This window comes from Leptonychotes weddellii, chromosome 11, assembly GCF_054177405.1.
Source record: "Leptonychotes weddellii isolate Sample4059 chromosome 11, ASM5417740v2, whole genome shotgun sequence".
NCBI classification, from domain to species: Eukaryota; Metazoa; Chordata; class Mammalia; order Carnivora; family Phocidae; genus Leptonychotes; species Leptonychotes weddellii.
Window position 1 is genome coordinate 64606975 of NC_138379.1, and position 19981 is coordinate 64626955.

Below are 19981 nucleotides of genomic sequence, written 5' to 3' on the forward strand. Positions count from 1 at the left end.
ACTACATACCTGTTAGCTGTTTTTTTATTTTTTCTTATTGTCATCACCAATCCTCATATTTAGGCCTCACAACAATCCTATAAAGGCAGTATAGCACGTATCATTTTACCCTTATTCCAGATGAGGGAATCGGGCTCACAGAAATCAAATGACACATCCAGAGTCACAGTCAAGAAGGAGAATCAGAACTAAAGAACCAAGGACTAAGAAGGAATCAAGATTTTTCAGTACATTGTGTTGTATCGCATCACAGTATTTTTTTTTTGAGTTTATATAGTTCAATATACTTCTAAAGACTATAATTACTATCATTTTAAACATTTAAACACTCAAATAATTTTAAGCAGCACACCCTGATAATGATGCTGAGAATGAGTCTTTGATCCAAAAGATACCTGCATCTCTTATTAGTACTTCAAGAGTAGCAACATGAGTCAGACTTCTAAAAAGAAGTATGCACTGAATAATTAGGCTGGCTGACCAGATAAACCTGTCATCAATTTTCCAATATTCAGAATTTCCTTTAAAGAGCAAGATGTACATCCCATGAAACTTCAAGAACTCCATGTTATGATTCATGCTGGGCAGTGGAAACAATGGCATTTAGAGTCAAAGTTCCAGTTCCATCTCTTATAAGCAGGAGACAGTGAACAGTAATGTCACTTCTCTGAGCTTCAGTTACTCATCTGTCAGATGAAAACTGACCTCATGAAGCTGTTATGAGAAACAATGGAGCTGATGTAGGACAAACAGTGTTGTAGCTACAAAAACTATACCCAAATGTGTTAACATTACTATTAGCTACTTTGATTACACTGAGGGATAATACTGAGCATTCATTCATTCTTGCATGGAAAATGGCTGACAGAACTCTTCCAAAATAGAAACATCACCCTGAGTATTCTGTGTAACTTTATAAGGTGACAATCTGGATTAGATTAACACAGTGAAAGAGAAATTCAGGTATCCTGCAAAGTATCTATTCTAAACCCATGTGCTTAAAGGAGACTTAGTAAAATCTGACCACAAGAAACAAGAGAAAAGACCAAGAAACAAACATGTATTTCTCTTTCTGATTTTAGACTAAATGATAGTGAATATTTTCAATTAAGTCACAAGGAAACTCAGCAGACATATGATCATCATAGCAGTAATCATAATACATTATATTTATGTGACATTTTACAGTTTTGAAAGCATTTCACACGTGTCATCATAGAAATATCACATTGTTCTGTTTGTTCACAAACATGTTAACATTCATAAAACTTCCACTCTCGGGCGCCTGGGTGGCTCAGTTGATTAAGCGACTGCCCTCGGCTCAGGTCATGATCCTGGAGTCCCGGGATCAAGTTCCGCATCGGGCTCCCTGCTCAGCAGGGATTCTGCTTCTCCCTCTCCTGCTCCCCCCTCTTGTGCTCTTTCTCTCTCTCAAATAAATAAATAAAATCTTTAAAAAAAAAAAAAAAAAAAAACAACTTCCACTCTCAGACACTCTTTAGTGTCCCAACATAAAAAATGAAGGAGTTAGACTACATAATAAAGTTCCCTTTTAGAGCTATCATATTTATGATTTTGGGTCTGTGGCTAAAAAAGAGCAAAAACCATTTAATGGAAAGAAAATGCATAACATTTAAACCTATTAGAAATGAATAAGTGATTTTAAAATATCACTTTTTTTTAAATCTTATAATTAAGACATGTCTCAAAATACCCAGAAAATTGGGTAGTGGCATTTTGTAGTTAAACTTACTAATAAATTCGAGAATTAGAGTATCTCCCAAAAATTGGACAACTACTTTTACTAATGTAAGATTATAATTCAGTAACTATGAGTATACCATACACAATACAATATAAACTATACACAATACTAAAACTAAGCTAAACTCTTATGGTTCAGAAAATAATTTAGACTATTTCAGTCGCTCAAAGATACTGTGACTATCAGCCATAATAATTCAGTATTAAAAACATAAAATAACTTCAATTGCTTAATGTCTCTGGCTTGGTATATAAAGTATCAGATTCTGAACCAAGAAAATAAAACCACTTCTAAAAGTACCTCACAGAATCCAAAGGGGGTAAAAAACAAAGTTTTAACATTAAATTATTCATATTACAGTTGAGCAAGCACCTACTATTTGCAAAGCACTATGCTAGCTACCGTCATTCAAAAATTAAATCAAATCCCTTCTTCTCAGAAGCATAAAACTTAAAGGCCAAGTGGGAATAGTACCATGGCACGGGCCAGGGTGGGGGGGTTCCTCTACTTGGACTACTAGGGTCTTTTTCTACCCAATGATTTCAAAATCAGAGCCAGTCACATATCTACTGAAGAAACAGTCCATGTTTTTCATGCACAAAACCCGTATGTGCATTTAGTTAATTTTTTCAATAATAGTAACGGATTCATTACAATTTTATATATACACAGGAAAGCTGCCTGGTCTAAAAGAAGTCACTATGTGATTTAGTGAAGTCTAGAATTGGAAGTCAGGAGATCACTTCTAACATTAATTAGCTCTGTGACTTTGAAGGAAACAAGACCAATCGTCTCTGGCCTTCTAACACATACTATACCTTTGGGTAAGTTATTAAACTTCTCTAGGTCTCTTTCTGCATCTATACAAATGTGTAGAGTCCAAAAAGTATCTGGATTGAAGGTACTCACTTTAAGCGCAGATTTTTGGGCCCACTCCCAGTGGTTCAGAATGTCTGCGCTGAAAGCTAGGAAGCTAAATGTCTCCTAAGTACCACAGGTAACTGAAATATGCAGATGGTCCTCAGCCACACTTAAGGTCATCACAAGTCCTAGTCACACCAGATGATCTCTAATGTCCCTAACTGTATAAAAAGATGACACAACTCATTTCAGTACCAAGGTCTTAGGAATTCTGGATCTAGCATAATGTGCAGGCCATAGTAGATGCTAAACAAATACTTATAGAGAGGAAGAAAGGGAGGGAGGGAGGGAGGAAGGGAGGAGGCTAGCTAGCAAACTGGTCATATTTCTAGCTAAGAAACATACAAAATGGTAGTAAAATTAAAATTGAGTAAAACAGCAGCAGCCAAAGAGCAAAGACCTCAGTCTCTACACACATTCAATTTCAAATATAACATGAGCCGTTGTCAAACAGCAAACTACTAAAGAGAAAAAGGGGAAAAAACAGTACACAGAAGCCAAAAGAATTTTAATGGAAAATTACTGGTGACTAAAACATAGCAACTGTTTACTCCGGGTAGAAGAGAACACAGAATTTTAAGGACTGGGACTTGGAATTGGGACTAAAGTTTGAAGTTACTGGTTACTCAAAGGCATAAATTTCATTTGGGATAAAAGTATATGGATTCCAGAAATATCGGTGACAATATTAACTTTTGTCCATTTTTTAATTCCATTTTCCCATTCACTTACATTATAATTTTTGAGATGTTTTATCTTCACTTCTGATGATCTTCAAATGTCAATGGCTCTTAACACATTAACTGTAAACAAACACACAAAGGAACTTAGGGGAATTCAGATACTTAAGGAACCCTACAGTAAAGTATTCTAAGTTATTCTGTAAAGCCTCCAGGGGAGGGAGCGGCGGGAGGAGGCTTTGGTACCATGTTTACCTGCTTCATAATGTATCCGATGTTCAAAATGTAATATCGTTCTAATGACACTATCCTCTTAATCATCAAGCAAAGAAAAAAAAAATCAACCTGTCTTCTGTTAGACGCAAAAAACATTCAAAGTCAGAAAATTCTCTCCAAATATGGACACTCTGGACTCACTAATGTACTGTGTATACATTAGCCTTTTCCTGCTCATCAGTGCAGCCAATCAAAGAAACTCATTTCCTTGCCACTACCACCCAATCATCCTGCCCTGGGATTGCCCTCTTTTGGGTCTAGACCTAGAACATGGTTTGGGCCTAGATCTAGGTCTTCAGGCCTGATCAGGTCTTTACAAAGACCCTGACATTAAACAGACTTGGGTCCAAATGTCAAACTGCTCTCCCTAATCTTTGGTTTTTTCCTCTGTAAAATGGAAACAATAATACTGTTTATTTTATATAATTACGATGATAATATGAGAAAATGCATATTAAGGGATTTAGCACCATGCCCAGCAAGCACTCAAAAATGTTAAGTGCTACTATTTATATTAGTATTAACAATCACAACAATAATATTTACTTCTAGAACAACTGTCTACCACTTGAAAAGCAAAGCTTATCCTAGGTGTTTCTATTTTTACATACTGCCTTTGGTTATAATGGAAGAATATTATCTAATACCAGTATCAGAGGACATCTGTATCATATAAAATTTTATTTTTGACCTTGCTGGGCATCCTGCTTAGCTCAAGAAAATTAAGGCTTGAAATCACTAGCCTGTCTTCAGCCAAAGTTATTATTCCTTTTGCTAATACACAACCTTCTAACAAAGTCCTACTTGCAGTGGTCTGTGAAGGCAATTTTGCTAGGAAAGGAGATGGATATATTTGTGACTCATGCCTTTTAAATCCTCTGAGCCCAAAGAATAATGCCATACTAATCCAGAGGAAACTTCTCTACCCTCTTCTACCCACTTCCAAATGTAATGATTAAACACCTATGTTTGACGTTACATGCTTAAAATATTAATATCTAAGTTCAGAAACAAAAATGCATAAACATGGATTTCTCTGAATTTTCAAGTTTTAAGGTCAAAGATACAAAAGCACACACAAAATATTGCAAAAGCATTCATAAACTAACATGGTCCCAAATGGCCAGTTTTATTTCCCCTATGGAGACCAAACCTTTAGAAATGAAATGAGAGAAAATACCTAAGTGGAAACCTGAGGCAATATTTTTGGGGGGAGATAAAACACACGGACACAAGGCTGGGAAGCAAACTGGAAACAGCAGAAGAGTAAGCAGTGTTGGCCATCATCCTCATTACCACCACCACCTTGAGCCCTTCGAATGAAATAAAAAATGAAACAGCACAGTTGATCATTCTTCATTTGATTTCCATCTGCCTTTCACTTAAAGAGTTGACAATTATGAAATGTCTCCCTTTTATGTTATGATCCCAGGTTAGGACTATAAAAATCTGGCCCAAGATAATACACACAAAAAGTATAAAGTTAAAAAACTTGAGTTTAGAGTGTTCCAAGATACAGTTTTCTTTTCTGGCCTGCTACAATATATCATGTCTCTCAGCGTATTTTCTACTTTGGTCACTGCTCTTGCAAGTCTAAGCATGTCTCTGCCGTAAGTGAAGTATTGTTGACTTTAACCGGAAAACGTCTTCCTTGCTAAAATGATTCATTTATGCTATGGAGAAGTTGCTAACTATCTCCAATACCCATTCTCTACTATTTCCTACAGAAAAAACCTCCAATTTTTAGCTCAGCACAGGCTTCCCAGAAGAGACTACACACCCTAGCCTTCCCTTGTGGCTAGGTATGGCCATGGAACCATGTTCTGGCCAACTGGATGTAAGCTTAAAAGATTATATATAACCTCAAAAAAGTATCCCTTAAGAAAGAGAACATGCCATTCTTCTTCCCTTCGTCCTTCCTTCTGACTACAATAAATGCAATGGTTAGAGTTCCAACAGCAATTTTGGTTCATGAGGTAACACTGCAATAAAGAGTCTGTGTTTTTTTTTGTTTTGCTTTTTTTTTTAAAGATTTTATTTATTTATTTGAGAGAGAGAGTGAGAGAGAGAAAGAGCACAAGAGGGGGGAGAGGGAGAAGCAGACTCCCTGCCGAGCAGGGAGCCCGACGCGGGACTCGATCCCAGGACCCCAGGATCATGACCTGAGCCGAAGGCAGTCGCCCAACCAACTGAGCCACCCAGGCGCCCGAGTCTGTGTTCTTGATACTTCAGGTCCACTCTATCCAATCAGTATGGACTATCTCTGGGCTTTTATATGGGAGAAAAACTAAAATCATCTGTTTTAGGCCACCGTTAGTTTGGATTTTCTGTTATAATCTGTTAAACCTAAACCCTAACTTTAAAAAAATAAAATAAGAGGAATTTTCCAAGTATCAGTATTTAGGGTTTCTGAAGTATATAGTTCAAAAGATACTTTAAAAGTGAATTCTTATTATACTGAAAACATAGCATCTGCCCTTATCTAATCTAGGCTAACAAGTATTTAAAGAGCGCAAGAGCTAATCTCCTGCAGTAAGAGCCTTTGAAAAGTCATCAGGATGCCTGCCATGGTGCTACCAAGTGCGGGGTGGGGGAAGAGCTGCGAAGGCGGCACATCCATGGTCTGTAGGGATGGCAGCAGCGGGCACACACAGAAGCACAGTCAGAGGGACCGCACAACTAGTTCTGCGTTAATAAAGTTATAGCAAAGGGAACAGAGATTATTACTTTCGTTAAGAGGGCATCATCTCTAGTCCCTTTGATTTTAATAATTTTGTACCAATCTTTTTTTTCCCGATAGTTCCATTTTTAACCTGACTTCCTGTGGGAAGCAGGCTTATAAAATCACTGCCTATCCTTGACTATCAACTCTCAATAGTTTTTAATCCTATCCACAGATTTAACTAATTCAAACAATGGGACAAAGATAGCAAGTGCTTTACCTATTCAAAACTAATTTTCTTAAAAAGAAAAAGTACTCTCTACTAAAATCTAAAGAATTTCCACTGGTCAAGTCCTGATTCACATGCAACCTTTGGCCCTAGAGATTCTGAATACAATAGCATGAACTTGGCAGCTTTACAAAATAAACTTACTGATTTCTGGACATCTGTATCTGGGTTATTTCCTTCCCTTGGGCGTAATCCAGACTTCATTCGTTCAGGTGATGGCTTCCTGGAATTACTTATTTATATTTTTTTTAATTTATGTTACCACTAATGGATTTCACCAAGGACCTTTTTCTTTTTTTAAGATTTATTTATTTGAGAGAGAGAGAGCGTGCACGCGCGAGTTGGGGAGAGACAGAGGGAGAGAGAGAATCTCCAGCAGACTCCCTGCTGAGCACGGAGCCCCTCGCAGGGCTCAATCACATGACCCTGAGATCATGACCCGAGCTGAAACCAGTAGTTGGACACTCAACCGACTTAGCCACCCAGGCGCCCCAAGGACCTATTTTTAAGAAAAGACCTAAAACATGTATTCCTGATGTGTTACTCATAGCTGAGAAAGAAAAAAACCTCAGGCAATTTCCTAAAAACCAGATGTCATAAATCCCTAAAGAGATGACTTTTACCTTTCACTACTTCAATCAATTTTTCTACAAAAATGCTTTCAAATAATAGGCTTATGGTAGCAGTAACACAGACCTTAACTTAGTCTGTTTCAACAAATATTGATGGAGTTACTAGAAAACAATTAGTAAAAGACCTAAGGCAGTGGTTCTCAAACTCTAGTTTTAGTTTAGGATCACCTGCAGGACTTGCTTAAACAAACTGCAGGCTCCACTGCCAGAGTGTTTTATCCAATTACATCTGAGGTAGGACCAGGGAATCTGTATTTTTAACAAATCCCCAAAGGATGCTGATGCTACTGATCTGGGAACTACTGATCTACATTAATAGAAGACTACTGATGACAGCATAAAGAGGAAAGAAAAAAACACATATGGGACCCAATCTCAATTTTGGTACACTTGTATACTTTTGACTAGTAATTAACCTTTTTAAATTGTCTTTCAGAAAAAAATCTATACAGTAATTACTGAAGTTCACAATAACATTGGATCTTATCTGACAGAACTTTCAAGTATTTTTAGGGTCCTGGAATAATGAAATACAAAATAAGTAAGTATGTCCAATGTCTGACACAAGGTGCTAATTCTATTGCCAAGGCTGGACGCTCAACCTGTGAGTTTCACTTAGTTCCATAACTAGTTTCTACCACTAATCCTAGCCAGGTGCCTCAGAAGACATGCCAAGAGTCACAAAGGGAGTGGGTAAGAATGTGTGATTGGACACAAATCTATCACCACTACTGGAAAACAACCCAAAAATACATTTCCTACCAACATATCAGCTCTAGAACAGAACTTGAGGCTGAAACTAGAGATGAAATCTTACAAAAAAATGTGTTTCAGAAATCTTAAAAACTCTTCTCCCTTTTCAGACTATAAGTACCATCAAAATTCATGGAAACAACCAGGATTTGCTGTTTTCAGATGATGATAATTTTAAAGGAAGACATGTAACTTAAAAATGTAATTAGTTGAAGACTACTTTTCTGAGTATATTCAATGTACCACACTTTGATTTTTTTTATCTAAGTTAAATGTAAGTATATATATATATAAATACGTAAATATAAATGCTAATGAATTTATAGACTAGAAATCAATTGATAAACCAAAATAATCTGAGACAAACAACTGGTGCCCAGAGTAACTAGAGTATATGAGGGTATATAAAAGATGAAACAGATATTAAATAAAATGACTGACAAGATAAGTTAGACAGAAAGAGACCAAAATAATCAAGAGTAGCAGATGGAAAAGCAGGTAGGTTAAAGGAACACAATGTTGTGAAAATATATGACTGGGCACAGAAAAGATAATGTAGCCAATAAAATCAGCTCAGTGTGTCAAGAGGCGTCATGCAAGAATAACTTTAGCTTGAACTTGAAGTTGTGTCTTTACGGGCCAAATTCAACATAAGAAAACCCTTTTTAATCCTTTGAATGGAGACAGCAAACAAGAGAGCAGTGAACATTCAACATTTCTTTATTCAAACATTTACTAGACACCTATTTGGCACTAGATATAATAGCATGTGATTATGCATAATAAAAAATAATCAAAGAAACCCACTCAGGCAGTGCATTTTATAACAGTGTACAAACTGAAAAAATGGAAAGCCAGACTAAGAAGGCAGAAATAATATCAATATAGTGACAAATCCTGCTGTATAACTTATACAATTCTAAGGCTCAGGCCTACCCTAGCTATCATATCTAGCCTACAGTACTGTTTTATCTATATCCTGTATAAATCATACTTATGTCAAGAATCAGAGCAAGGGCAACAAGAATTAAATTATGGAATGCAGCCAGATTATCAGGGTGCTGAAGTGAACTTTTTCACAACTCTCTCTCTGGGGCTGGACACATCGAAGAATGGACAACACAGGATATACAAGAGCTGCTGAACAGCTCATTGAAGTAGACTAACACCAAGCAAGATTCACCGAAGAAAGTTACTTTTTTTAAGGATGGAGGATGACATAACTATAGCTGACTAGGAAACTGCTATCTGGATATCATATAAAAAAATTAAATCATTCTTTTGTGGCCAAAAGCATCAAGCCTATGATGACCTAAAAGGCAAAGCCAGAAGCAGTAGCAGCTCTGAGACGACCACATATATAGGTACATAGACAGACAAGACTCAACATACATCTGAAAACTGTATTTATTTGAGAGAGAGAGTGTGCACGCCCGGGGGAGGAGCAGAGGGAGAGGGAGAGAACCTCAAGCAGACTCTGCAATAAGCACAGAGCCCGACTCCAGGCTCAATCCCACGACCCCGAGATCATGACCTGAGCCGAAACCAAGAGTCGGACACTCAACTGACTGAGCCACCGAGGCTCCCCAAGACTCAACATACATTTGGAGTGAACTACAGATCCCACAAGAGCCTGTCAACCAACTTCAATGGAGTGTGTCATTTTCAAAAAAACAGTGGGCGGGCGCCTGGGTGGCTCAGTTGGTTGGGCAACTGCCTTCGGCTCGGGTCATGATCCTGGAGTCCCAGGATCGAGTTCCGCGTCGGGCTCCCTGCTCGGCGGGGAGTCTGCCTCTCTCTCTGACCCTCCCCCCTCTCATGCTGTCTATCTCATTCTCTCTCAAATAAATAAATAAAATCTTAAAAAAAAAAAAAACAGTGGGCAACCAGCAGGATTAGTGTAAAATTTTTCAGATTTATATTCTTCCTATTTCCCAGAAAAACATAAAAAACTTACAAATTAACACATTTAAATATAATATTTAAACTGAATTCATCTAATAGAAGTACCTGAAGAAATTAGATAGGCGTACATTACCAACTTCAGTTACAAATCTGACTGAAGTCTTTTTGCTAAATTGAAGAGAAACATGCAGTTACATAGTTTGCATTTTCAAACAAATAGGAAGCACATTTTTTGAATAAACAATTTTTCCTGGAGCTAAACTCAGCAGAAATTTACGTCAATCTAGTCTGTAAAAGACATATGGAACACACTGAACATATTAACTATTATTGTATAGGAGGTATCAAAACAAATTCACATGGCAATTTCCTAATTGAAATTTGAAAATTTGAAATTGAAAATTTCCTAATTGTAAAAAACAGAAGGCATAAAAATAAACAATTTAAGGGCAACATTTCCGCAAAAGGCTGAGACAATACAGTCCAAACATAGATATTCTGCTTTATCATAGACTATCAAAGTAAAAACTTAAACAACTGGATAGCCACTTAGCATAGCTATTATAATCATGGTTGTCTACCCTGCCTCTGTATCAGAATCATCTACAATTGATTGTTTGCCTAGATTAAGTTTAAATTTAAGCTAACAAGTGTCTATAATGCAGCTATTCTATACTGTTGATCAACCAGGTGTAATGATTCATAAAATAAAAGACATGAAAAAATTTAGCAGGGTGAATTCTACATAGCAGACATTCAATAAATGTAATTTTTTCTACCTTCCAGAGGAAAGGAATGAAAGCTGTCATTTTCCTATGGAAAGTAGATCATACTTATATTTTTGTCCAGAGAGGACGAGGCTAACATATTCTAGTCCAAACTCTTTCAAGGAGTTAGTTTTCTCAAGTTCATATGTCAGTAACATAATTTTTTAATTAAGAATTAGATGCATATATAAACTTTAAAGTTACTGGGTTTTCTTTGGGGGGAATTAAATGTACTTAAATGGCACAATTAGATACATTAATTTGTAATAAATTTATTTATTTAGTATAATTTCAAAATCCGTAAAGGGATTTTGTATAATTTCAAAAATCCGTAAAGGGAATATCTTAGTAGTTGATAAGAATGCATCTTAATCATTATTGTCATTGAGATAAAGAATGATAGAACTTTAGACTGCCAAGGGACCTTACAGGTTTTCTAGATCAACTTCTTTATTTTGAAAGATGAGAAAACTGCAGACTAGAAAGGTTAAATGATACAAGCCAAAAAGCTAGCAGAGCCAGGGACTTTTAAGACCCTGAGCCTCCTAACTTCCAGTACATTCTTCATTCTAACAGACTATGCTGCCTCCTGTGGTTCTAAATCCTCTTGCTTGGGTGAGATTACTGGTTGCTTCACTTGTTTTCTTTACATTCTATTCTGAACCATAGCTGCCATTTGTAACTTTCCTATAAAATTACAATTTTCCAACCTGTTTTCTTCATAATTTTATGACTGAGAATGTAAATCCTCCACTTCCTAAATTTCAGAGTAATAAACATAAAATTTTTTAAATACCTGAAATAAATGTACAGTATATATGATTGAATGCAAAGAAAAATTCTTCTCTCCTGGATAATTACATCTACAGATTCAAAAAAAAAATTTTATTGAGCACCTCTGACATGCAGGGTCTCTGTTAAATGCTAGAGACAAGAAGATAAGTAAGATATGGTCCTTGTCCTCCAGTAGCTTATAGCCTAGGAGAAAAGTCAATTAAACCAACAATTACACTGTTTGTTAAGAACTCTGAAAAAGGTGTGGGCAGGTTGCTATGAGTGCTTTAGAGAATCTAATTTATAATGATGGAATCAGCTAATAGTTTCCCATAAGGTCTGAACAGTAATAGGAAAACATAGCTGTGTCACCCATATTTAGTGGAGTCCCAAATGAATTGAAAGAAACTTCAATTTATTCAGAGGAAAATGAAATTTGTGTTTTCACCCGGATTAGTATCCAATAACTCTCTAATAATAATTAGACTGTTTTTTGATGGGAAAGAACCTGATTTCATTGTGGCTACATAACAAACACAGGTCTTCTATTATTTCTTCCTAAAATTTTAAATCACTATTTTAAAACCAAAGGGAAAATATTCATCTAAAACATGTCTAGTTAATATTCACAACAGCTGTCTACAAAATTGCATACTGAAGTACTCCTCAAAATTCCAGGAAAAAAAAAAATCGCATCTGGAACAAGAGAAATAACCAGGAGAACCGGTAGCCCAAGAAGGAAGAAAACTACAACTCATTACTCACTCCGGGTTAAGGACTGCTCAGATTCCTAGATAATGACTTTCAGCTGCAAGATTTAGAAAAGACGTACAGTGGGCATTTTTATTTACATTTTTAAAACGAAATGGGGGGAAGGGGTCAGAGTATAGGGAAAATCATTAAAGAGATATGGAAGTAAAGTGATGGAAAAAAGAGGAAAGGGTGGGCAAGAATCCCAAAATCAAAGAAACATGGACAGATGGAAGAAAGACTGGAGAATGGTTTGGAAAAGAGTAAAGAAAGGCTGAGAGGAAATGAGGGGTGGTGGCTTGGGGGAAGGGCTGTCCAAAAAAATAATTCGAGAGGGAATGAGAAACAAGAGAAACTAATGAACTGGGGCTCCCTCAACCAGGGATAAAATGAGATCGTTATACGTAGAGTCACCGATAAAGCAGCAGTGAGTTTTAACCTCCCTTTTACCCAGCCTCTAAACCCCAAAGAGGGAGGAAGAAGTGGTTCCCAAGCCCCTGGAAAGGAATTTGGGCGCAGCCTTCGGGAAGCAAGTCCAGGAGCTGGGGCACCATCCAGCGGGTCCCCGGCCCCTCTCCATCCCTCTCGGGCGCTGGGCGGGGCCCTGGGCATCCTGGTTACCTGGACAGGGAGTCCACGCTGGGCGGCCGTGCTGCGGCCGGTTGGGAGCCAAGACTCTCGCAGCTCGAGCTCTTCTCCATGGCGCGGCGGGGACAGCGGGAGGGAAAGGCTGAAGCGGCCTCCGCGGCTGCGGGGCGGGAGGAGCGGAGGGCGGAGTGCGCCGGGCAGGGGCCGCGGTCAGGCCAGCGCCGGCCCGGGAGGGAGACCGGAAGCGGCCATGTTCCCCCAGACTGCACCGCGCCCGGGGACTACCGAGGAGCGGGAGGACCCCGCGGCTCCCCTCCGACTGCAGCCCCGACGCGCTGCGCTTGCTACGTGCGCTCGCTGCGTACCCCGCGCTTCCTCTGGGCTGGGGAAGGGAGGTGGCCCTTCCAGGAGTGAGAGGGTACCCTGAGGCTGGGGGAGACGAGGATCCCTTGGGAGGAGGGGGGAATTTTAGAAATAAGAGAGAGGAATAAGGGAATACTAGGGCGAGGATCATAGGGATGGGGATGAGTGAGACAGGAGTGGTGGAGAAGACGGAGTAGTAAAGGCGTGCGGACAAACAGTAGGATAAAGGGGCAGAAAGGACGGGGGCGGTGCACGAAGAGAGGAAGAGAACATAGGGGCACACAAAGGTTGAGGGTGTTAGAGATGGCAAAGTGTTCACCAGATTTGGGGCTGAAAATAATAATTAAATAATTAATAATTAAATAGTGATTAAAGGTTGCTTTAGCCAGTCAGACACGAATTCACATCCTGCCTCTGCTGGTCGCTTGCAGTGTAACCCAAGGTATTGAACATCAGCTTCCTTATCTGTAAAATAGGAAAAATAATAACTTCACAGATTAGATAAATTAATACATGTAAAATGCTTAAAAACTTTTTGGCGCATAGTAAGCACTCAAATGTCAGCTGTTAGTATTACGACCTACTTCATAAGTGTTGTTAGGATGTGATGTATTAATGCATATAAACGGTTTCTAAAACAACTTCAAAAAATGGTAGCTAAGGGCAGGAATATATAGGAAGGGGGCAGAGAAGTAAGAAGTGATTGGTATGGGAAAGATAGTAGAGAAAATACAGGACATTTAGGAAAAAAATTAATGCTTTTCTCTTTAAGATTTTTTAAATTTTTTATTGTTATGTTAATCACCATACATTACATCATTAGTTTTTGATATAGTGTTCCATGATTCATTGTTTGCGTATAACACCCAGTGCTCCATGCAGAACGTGCCCTCTTTAATACCCATCACCAGGCTAACCCATCCCCCCACCCCACTCCCCTCTAAAACCCTCAGTTTGTTTCTCCGAGTCCATCGTCTCATGGTTCATCTCCCCCTCCGATTTCCCCCCTTCATTCTTCCCCTGCTATCTTCTTTTTTTTTTTTAACATACATTGTATTATTTGTTTCAGAGGTACAGATGTGTGATTCAACTCCTATCTTCATTCTACCACCGGCCCAGTGTTGTAGAAAGGGCACTAGTAAAGCAGAAATTTTCAGTCCAACTATGACTTGGATTAAGTCTGTGTGGTGTGGAAGGGTGCAGGGGCAAAGCACTTTGGCATTAGTCCATTGTACACCCAAGGAGGTATGGAAGAGGAAAATGGGATCTGATAAATATGCAAAAAGAATTAGACACATACACTATTATATGTGGTAATGTTGGATAGGCGACAAACTTAAGCAATCTTTCCCTGCCCTCTCAAATTCTCCTGCAGAGCAGGAAGGGAGGGTAGAGAGATAGAACTGTGATAAGAGAATAGGAATTGGGTGAAGGGGAAATGCTTCTGCTGGTCATTTCTGTTATGGAAGACACGGGAAGGACAAAAGAAGGAAAGCATAAAGGGATTTTTCTGATTGAGACTGAATCACAGTTACCTCATGTGTGAAGTATAAAATGATGCAAGGATTATTTCTGTAAAAAAAATAACAATGAATCATTTAAAAAACCTTCCTTGCTAGGATAAACAGAATTATGTTCATTTAAACTAGATTTAATTTATACTGACAACTGTTTTAAGAAAATCTTAAAGTATAGGGCCAGTGAAATACTAACTTGAAGTACATTCCCCAAAAGAACAACCTAACCTAGTTGTGTTCAGCATACTTATTAAAATAAAATGTTGGGGTTTTTTTAAAAGATTTTATTTATTTATTTGACAGAGACACAGCGAGAGAGGGAACACAAGCAGGGGGAGTGGGAGAGGGAGAAGCAGGCTTCCTGTGGAGCAGGGAGCCCTGTGCTGGGCTTGATTCCAGGACCCTGGGATCATGACCTGAGCCGAAGGCAGACGCTTAACGACTGAGCCACCCAGGCGTCCCTAAAATAAAATGTTTTTAAGCACTTTAAAAGCCTTTGCCTTTCTCTTCCATTCTCTAGCTTGGCAAGGATAGGATGGCAGCAGATAGTTTTTATTTATATAATTTTTAAAGAGGCCTTTAACTGTACTCCCCTAATAGGCAAAGAAAATAGGCAGAAACACTTAACAAGCATAAACATCTACGATGATTCATAAAAGAATTTGCTTATTGATTCCTAGTTTCTACCCGTCTTCCAAAATGCTGACTCACTGTCACTTGATACTTTGACATAGATTTTTCTAAGCTAAGTTTGGTGAAGACTGATGAGGAAGATCCAAGCACTCTCTACAGCCCAGTTGTTTTCTAGGACTGTGTTAATAGAGCACTTGAAACCACCTGCCTGATGATGTAACAATTTGTATATGAGTCTATCTGGTGATTAATAAAGAACAATAATGCAGGGCACCTGGCTGGTTCAGTTGGTAGAGCGTGTGACTCTTGGTTTCAGGATTGTGAGTTCGAGCCCCACTTTGGGGTGAGATTACTTAAAAATAAACATCTAAAAAAGAAAAAAACAGTAATGTTAGTGTAGAGATTTTAGAACCAGACAAATCTGAATTGGGATCCTGACTCTGTTGCATGATTTCAATTAAGTTGTTTCTCCAACACTGCTTTCTCATCTCTAAAATGGGAATAAAAATATCCACATAAAAGGATTGTTTTTCCCTATACAGAGTTGGTTGCGCAGAAGGATCTCAGTCAATGGATCTGTTGCTATTATTATTTGTTCTTCCTCTGAACTTATGTTTTACTTCTAAATATTAAAGCAGTGATTTCTGAGAATGAATAACAAGCAAAGAATACTTTAATCTCAGCTGAAAGTTAAATTAGTGCTTAATTCTTTTTCTGACATGTTGGCTGCTGTGTCATATACCCAAGAGAAATCACCTTGATTAGGACTTTCTGCACCTCAGTTTTCTTGTCTTTTTTTTTTTTTTTAAGATTTTATTTATTTATTTGATAGAGAGAGACACAGCGAGAGAGGGAACACAAGCAGGGGGAGTAGGAGAGGGAGAAGCAGGCTTCCCGCTGGGCAGGGAGCCCGATGTGGGGCTCGATCCCAGGGCCCTGGGATCATGACCTGAGCCGAAGGCGGATGCTTAACCCACTAAGCCACCCAGGCGCCCCAGTTTTCTTGTCTTTTAACAGAACACTTTAGCCTATTCAGGTTACTGTAGGAACTTCAGGAACTATTGCTAAACTTAAATTAGGAACTATTGCTAAAGGTCTTCAGGAACTATTGCTAAAATTAAATTACCGCATAGGCTCATCTTGCAGCCGGGGTACAGGTGTGCAAGAGCACCTGGCTCCAGGGATCCCAAACAGACCAGGTTCAGCCACTCCCAGCTGACAAAATCCAAAGGCAGAGAAACTAGTGGTGGTGAAACAAGAAAGGAATTTATTTCAGTGAGGTCAACACTGGGAAAACAGCAGACTATCCTCTCAACTATCTCAAAGTGCTGAAAATACTTCAAAGTTGGTGGGTATGTGCAGGTGGGCAGTAAAGTAAATTGATCATTATCTTGGAGTCAGTCATGGACCATGGGCAGAGTCTTACTGGCTCTGGACAGTCCTTACTGCTTAAGTGGGTAGTTTCTGTTCCCAATCTGGGGATGCTTTGCCCACAGGGTCTTTTGCCTGAGTTAAGAAATAAGCTGGAAAGAGGAACTTAATCAATTAAAAGGTATAGACTGAGGTCAAAATGGAGGTAGTTGAAGTCCTCTTTCAATCTCTCCTATTAAATGGTTAACTTAAGACCTTCCCAAAAGTAATTTTTTTATTTGAAATCTGGGCCAGTGTTTCTCAAATGATCTGTGGGAAGAACAAGTGTTTTGTTTTTAATTTCCAAGCTGTCATCAACCAATGTTTTTTTAAAATAGAAGAATTAATTACTAAATAAATGAAACTTAAACAAAACCTGAAGGCATGCAATATGCAAGGCCAATTTTTTTTCTTATAAGTAATGGATCTAAAATGACTTCATGAAAGTTACATGAAGGTTCCTAAGCACATATTCTCAATTCTGCTCTCATCTCATCATGGACAGGCAATAAATAGCTCATGTACAGGCACTGATTGGCAAACCACAATTTGAATAGCACTGACTTGGATCTATAGGTCTGTTGCCTATCAGCTTATCAAAGGATGTTTATTAGACAATCTGAAGCAGAATAAGAAAATAAACTTCTCTTATGATAGTAAAATGGTGGTTAGGAATGGACAAGCAGAGGGAAAATTCTCTTAAACACACATGCCAGAAACATAATCCTTAGATCAAGCATGCATAATTCTTTTTTCTTTTTTTTTTTTAGAGAGTGGGGGGGGGGAGACTGAACAGAGAGAAAGGGGAAATCTTAATCAGGCTCCACACCCAGCACAGAGCCAGACCCTGAGATCATGACCTGAGACACCAAAATCAAGAGTTGGATGCTTAACCAACTGAACCACCCAGGCGCACCCCCACCCCCAACACAGGGCTTGAACCATTGACCCTGAGATGGAGATCTGAGCCAAGACCCAAGAGTCGGATACTTAACCAACTGAGCCACCCAGGCACCCCAAGCATGCATAATTCTTATAATTTATTATTTATATGCAAAAATTTAATTTTTTTATTACTTTGATTTAGAGAGTTCCTCTTCTAGTATGGAGAAGTAGACTTATAACAGGTTGACCTTTCCACAGGTAACAACTGGAAACTCCAGACAGTAAAACAACAACCTGAGGAGTCAAGAGAGTGGACAGAAGCACACAGAATCAAAATGTGTAGGAAGTAACCAATACAGAATGCATTTCCCATTTCGAGCGGCTTTGACCTATGGACAGACAAAAATTGTGGTGTGGTACAAGGTGGCAAAAACTCATATACAAAGCCTGCTATCTTTCTAGCCTGAGGAACCAAGAGAAAGGAGCCCAGGGCAGCTAGAGAATGAGGGAGGAATTCCAAAAAAGAGAACCAGAGAACTCTAAACTCTGTATATAAACTCAGACAATCTCTGGCTAAGCCCTAATTCAATTTGAATAACAAAGACAGAATGCAAACTGCTCAGATAAAAGAACTCAAGATAGAATATCCTTCTACTCTTCCAGATAAAAGAACTGAGGCAAGAATCAAGCTGTTACCCACTATTTGCAGGACAAAGTTTTCAGTTTGTTTCAAACTAAGTTAACTTCTTGCTAAACAAAAGCCTCACCACTTTAGAGAGGAATAAAACAGAATCCAGAAACTCCAAAACAAGGTTCATAATGTCAAGGACAAAATTTAGAATTACTTGGCATAAAAACTAATAGGAAAATGGGATATATTCTTAAAGGAAAAGATAATAAGGAGAAGCTAAATTCCAGATGACACAGGTGTTGGAATTATCAGACAATGGCTCAAAAGCAACTAATATAACTATGTTCAATGAGGTAAAGGAAAATATACTGTAAACAATGAAAAGATTTCATTCTTTTTATGGCTGAGTAATATTTCATTTCATATATATACCACATTTTTTTTTAATTTTTGTTAAAGATTTTATTTATTTATTTGATAGAGAGACAGAGAGCCAGAGAGGGAACACAAGCAGAGGGAGTGGGAGAGGGAGAAGCAGGCTTCCTGCTGAGCAGGAAGCCCGACACAGGGCTCAATCCCAGGACCCTGGGACCACGACCCAAGTGAAGGCAGATGCTTAACAACTGAGCCACCCAGGCACCTCAGGAAATAACTATCCATTATAGAGTACTACACTACTACATAACTATTCAAGATCTCCAGGACACATTGTTAAGCAAAAACAAACAAAAATGTCAAGTAAAATATATTTGATATGTATTTAGAAAAATCAAATACATTTACATTCATGAATATAAATGAATATTGAAAGATCTGTAAGAACAAGTATCAAATTAGTAATCATTATCATCTCTTGAAAAGGAAAATTGGTTGAATTGAGGAAGGTAAGTATGAAATGAAATTTTAACTTTCTTCTCCATATATTTTGATATGTTAAAAATTTTTAATATCAAGCATGTATTTATGTAAGTTGAAAAGCAATGAAAATAAAGAAGCAAATATATTATAAAGATTCCTATAATCTTTAATAATAATCATTAAATAATTTAAAACATTAAAATAAACAATTCTCAAATCTCTTTTATATTGCATTATCTTTGTATTGATTGTATGTATATTTCTCTTATACAATATTATCACACTTTGTCTTTACAACAATCCTGTGAGGTAGGTAAGTAGGTAGATATTATTATCCTCATTTTATAGTGGAGGAAATATTCTTAAGTAATTTGCCATACTTTGCATTATTTTATTTACTGAAAATCCAGTCTTCCTTATCTTCAGATAGAGGCAATCTAATGAGTCTGTCATATAAGTGGAGTTTATAATTGTTCATACACAAAAGATAGGCATGTGGCTTTCGTGCATTCTGCAGCGTTTTCAAAGTTATGTCAATAGCGTAGACTGATAATTTTCAAGAAAACCAAGATAATGATCTTAGGGATCATGATATAATTAAATAAATAAAATATAAATGTACTTTATAAACAATACAATGCTATGCAAAGATTAAATATCATAGTGGCCTCTCTGAAGTAGGAGATGGCTCAACAGGGCTACAAAACCTGAGCAGAATCCTGGCTTTAATACTTCCTACATGTTTGAATTTAGAGCAGTCATCCTCTCTGAGCTCCTGTAAAATGTCACTCAGATTCCACGTTCTCCCCCCATCTTCCTACATCATGCACAGGTGGCTGCACACACATACATTTCAGAATGTGAGAATTAAGTGAGATGATACATGTAAAAGCATCTGGGATGGCGCCTGGCACATTATATG

At 38.0% G+C, this 19981-nt stretch overlaps 1 protein-coding gene across 1 annotated transcript in view; it reads right to left on the reverse strand.

The window, feature by feature from the left end:
* MTMR2 (myotubularin related protein 2) overlaps nt 1–13310 on the reverse strand; it is a 111529-nt gene extending 98219 nt beyond the window's left edge. The window contains exon 1 of the mRNA XM_081799053.1: nt 12796–13310. Coding sequence (XP_081655179.1) covers nt 12796–12875 — 80 coding nt within the window. The 5' untranslated portion in view covers nt 12876–13310. The remainder of the gene's footprint in view (nt 1–12795) is intronic.
* Nucleotides 13311–19981: the final 6671 nt, after the last annotated feature.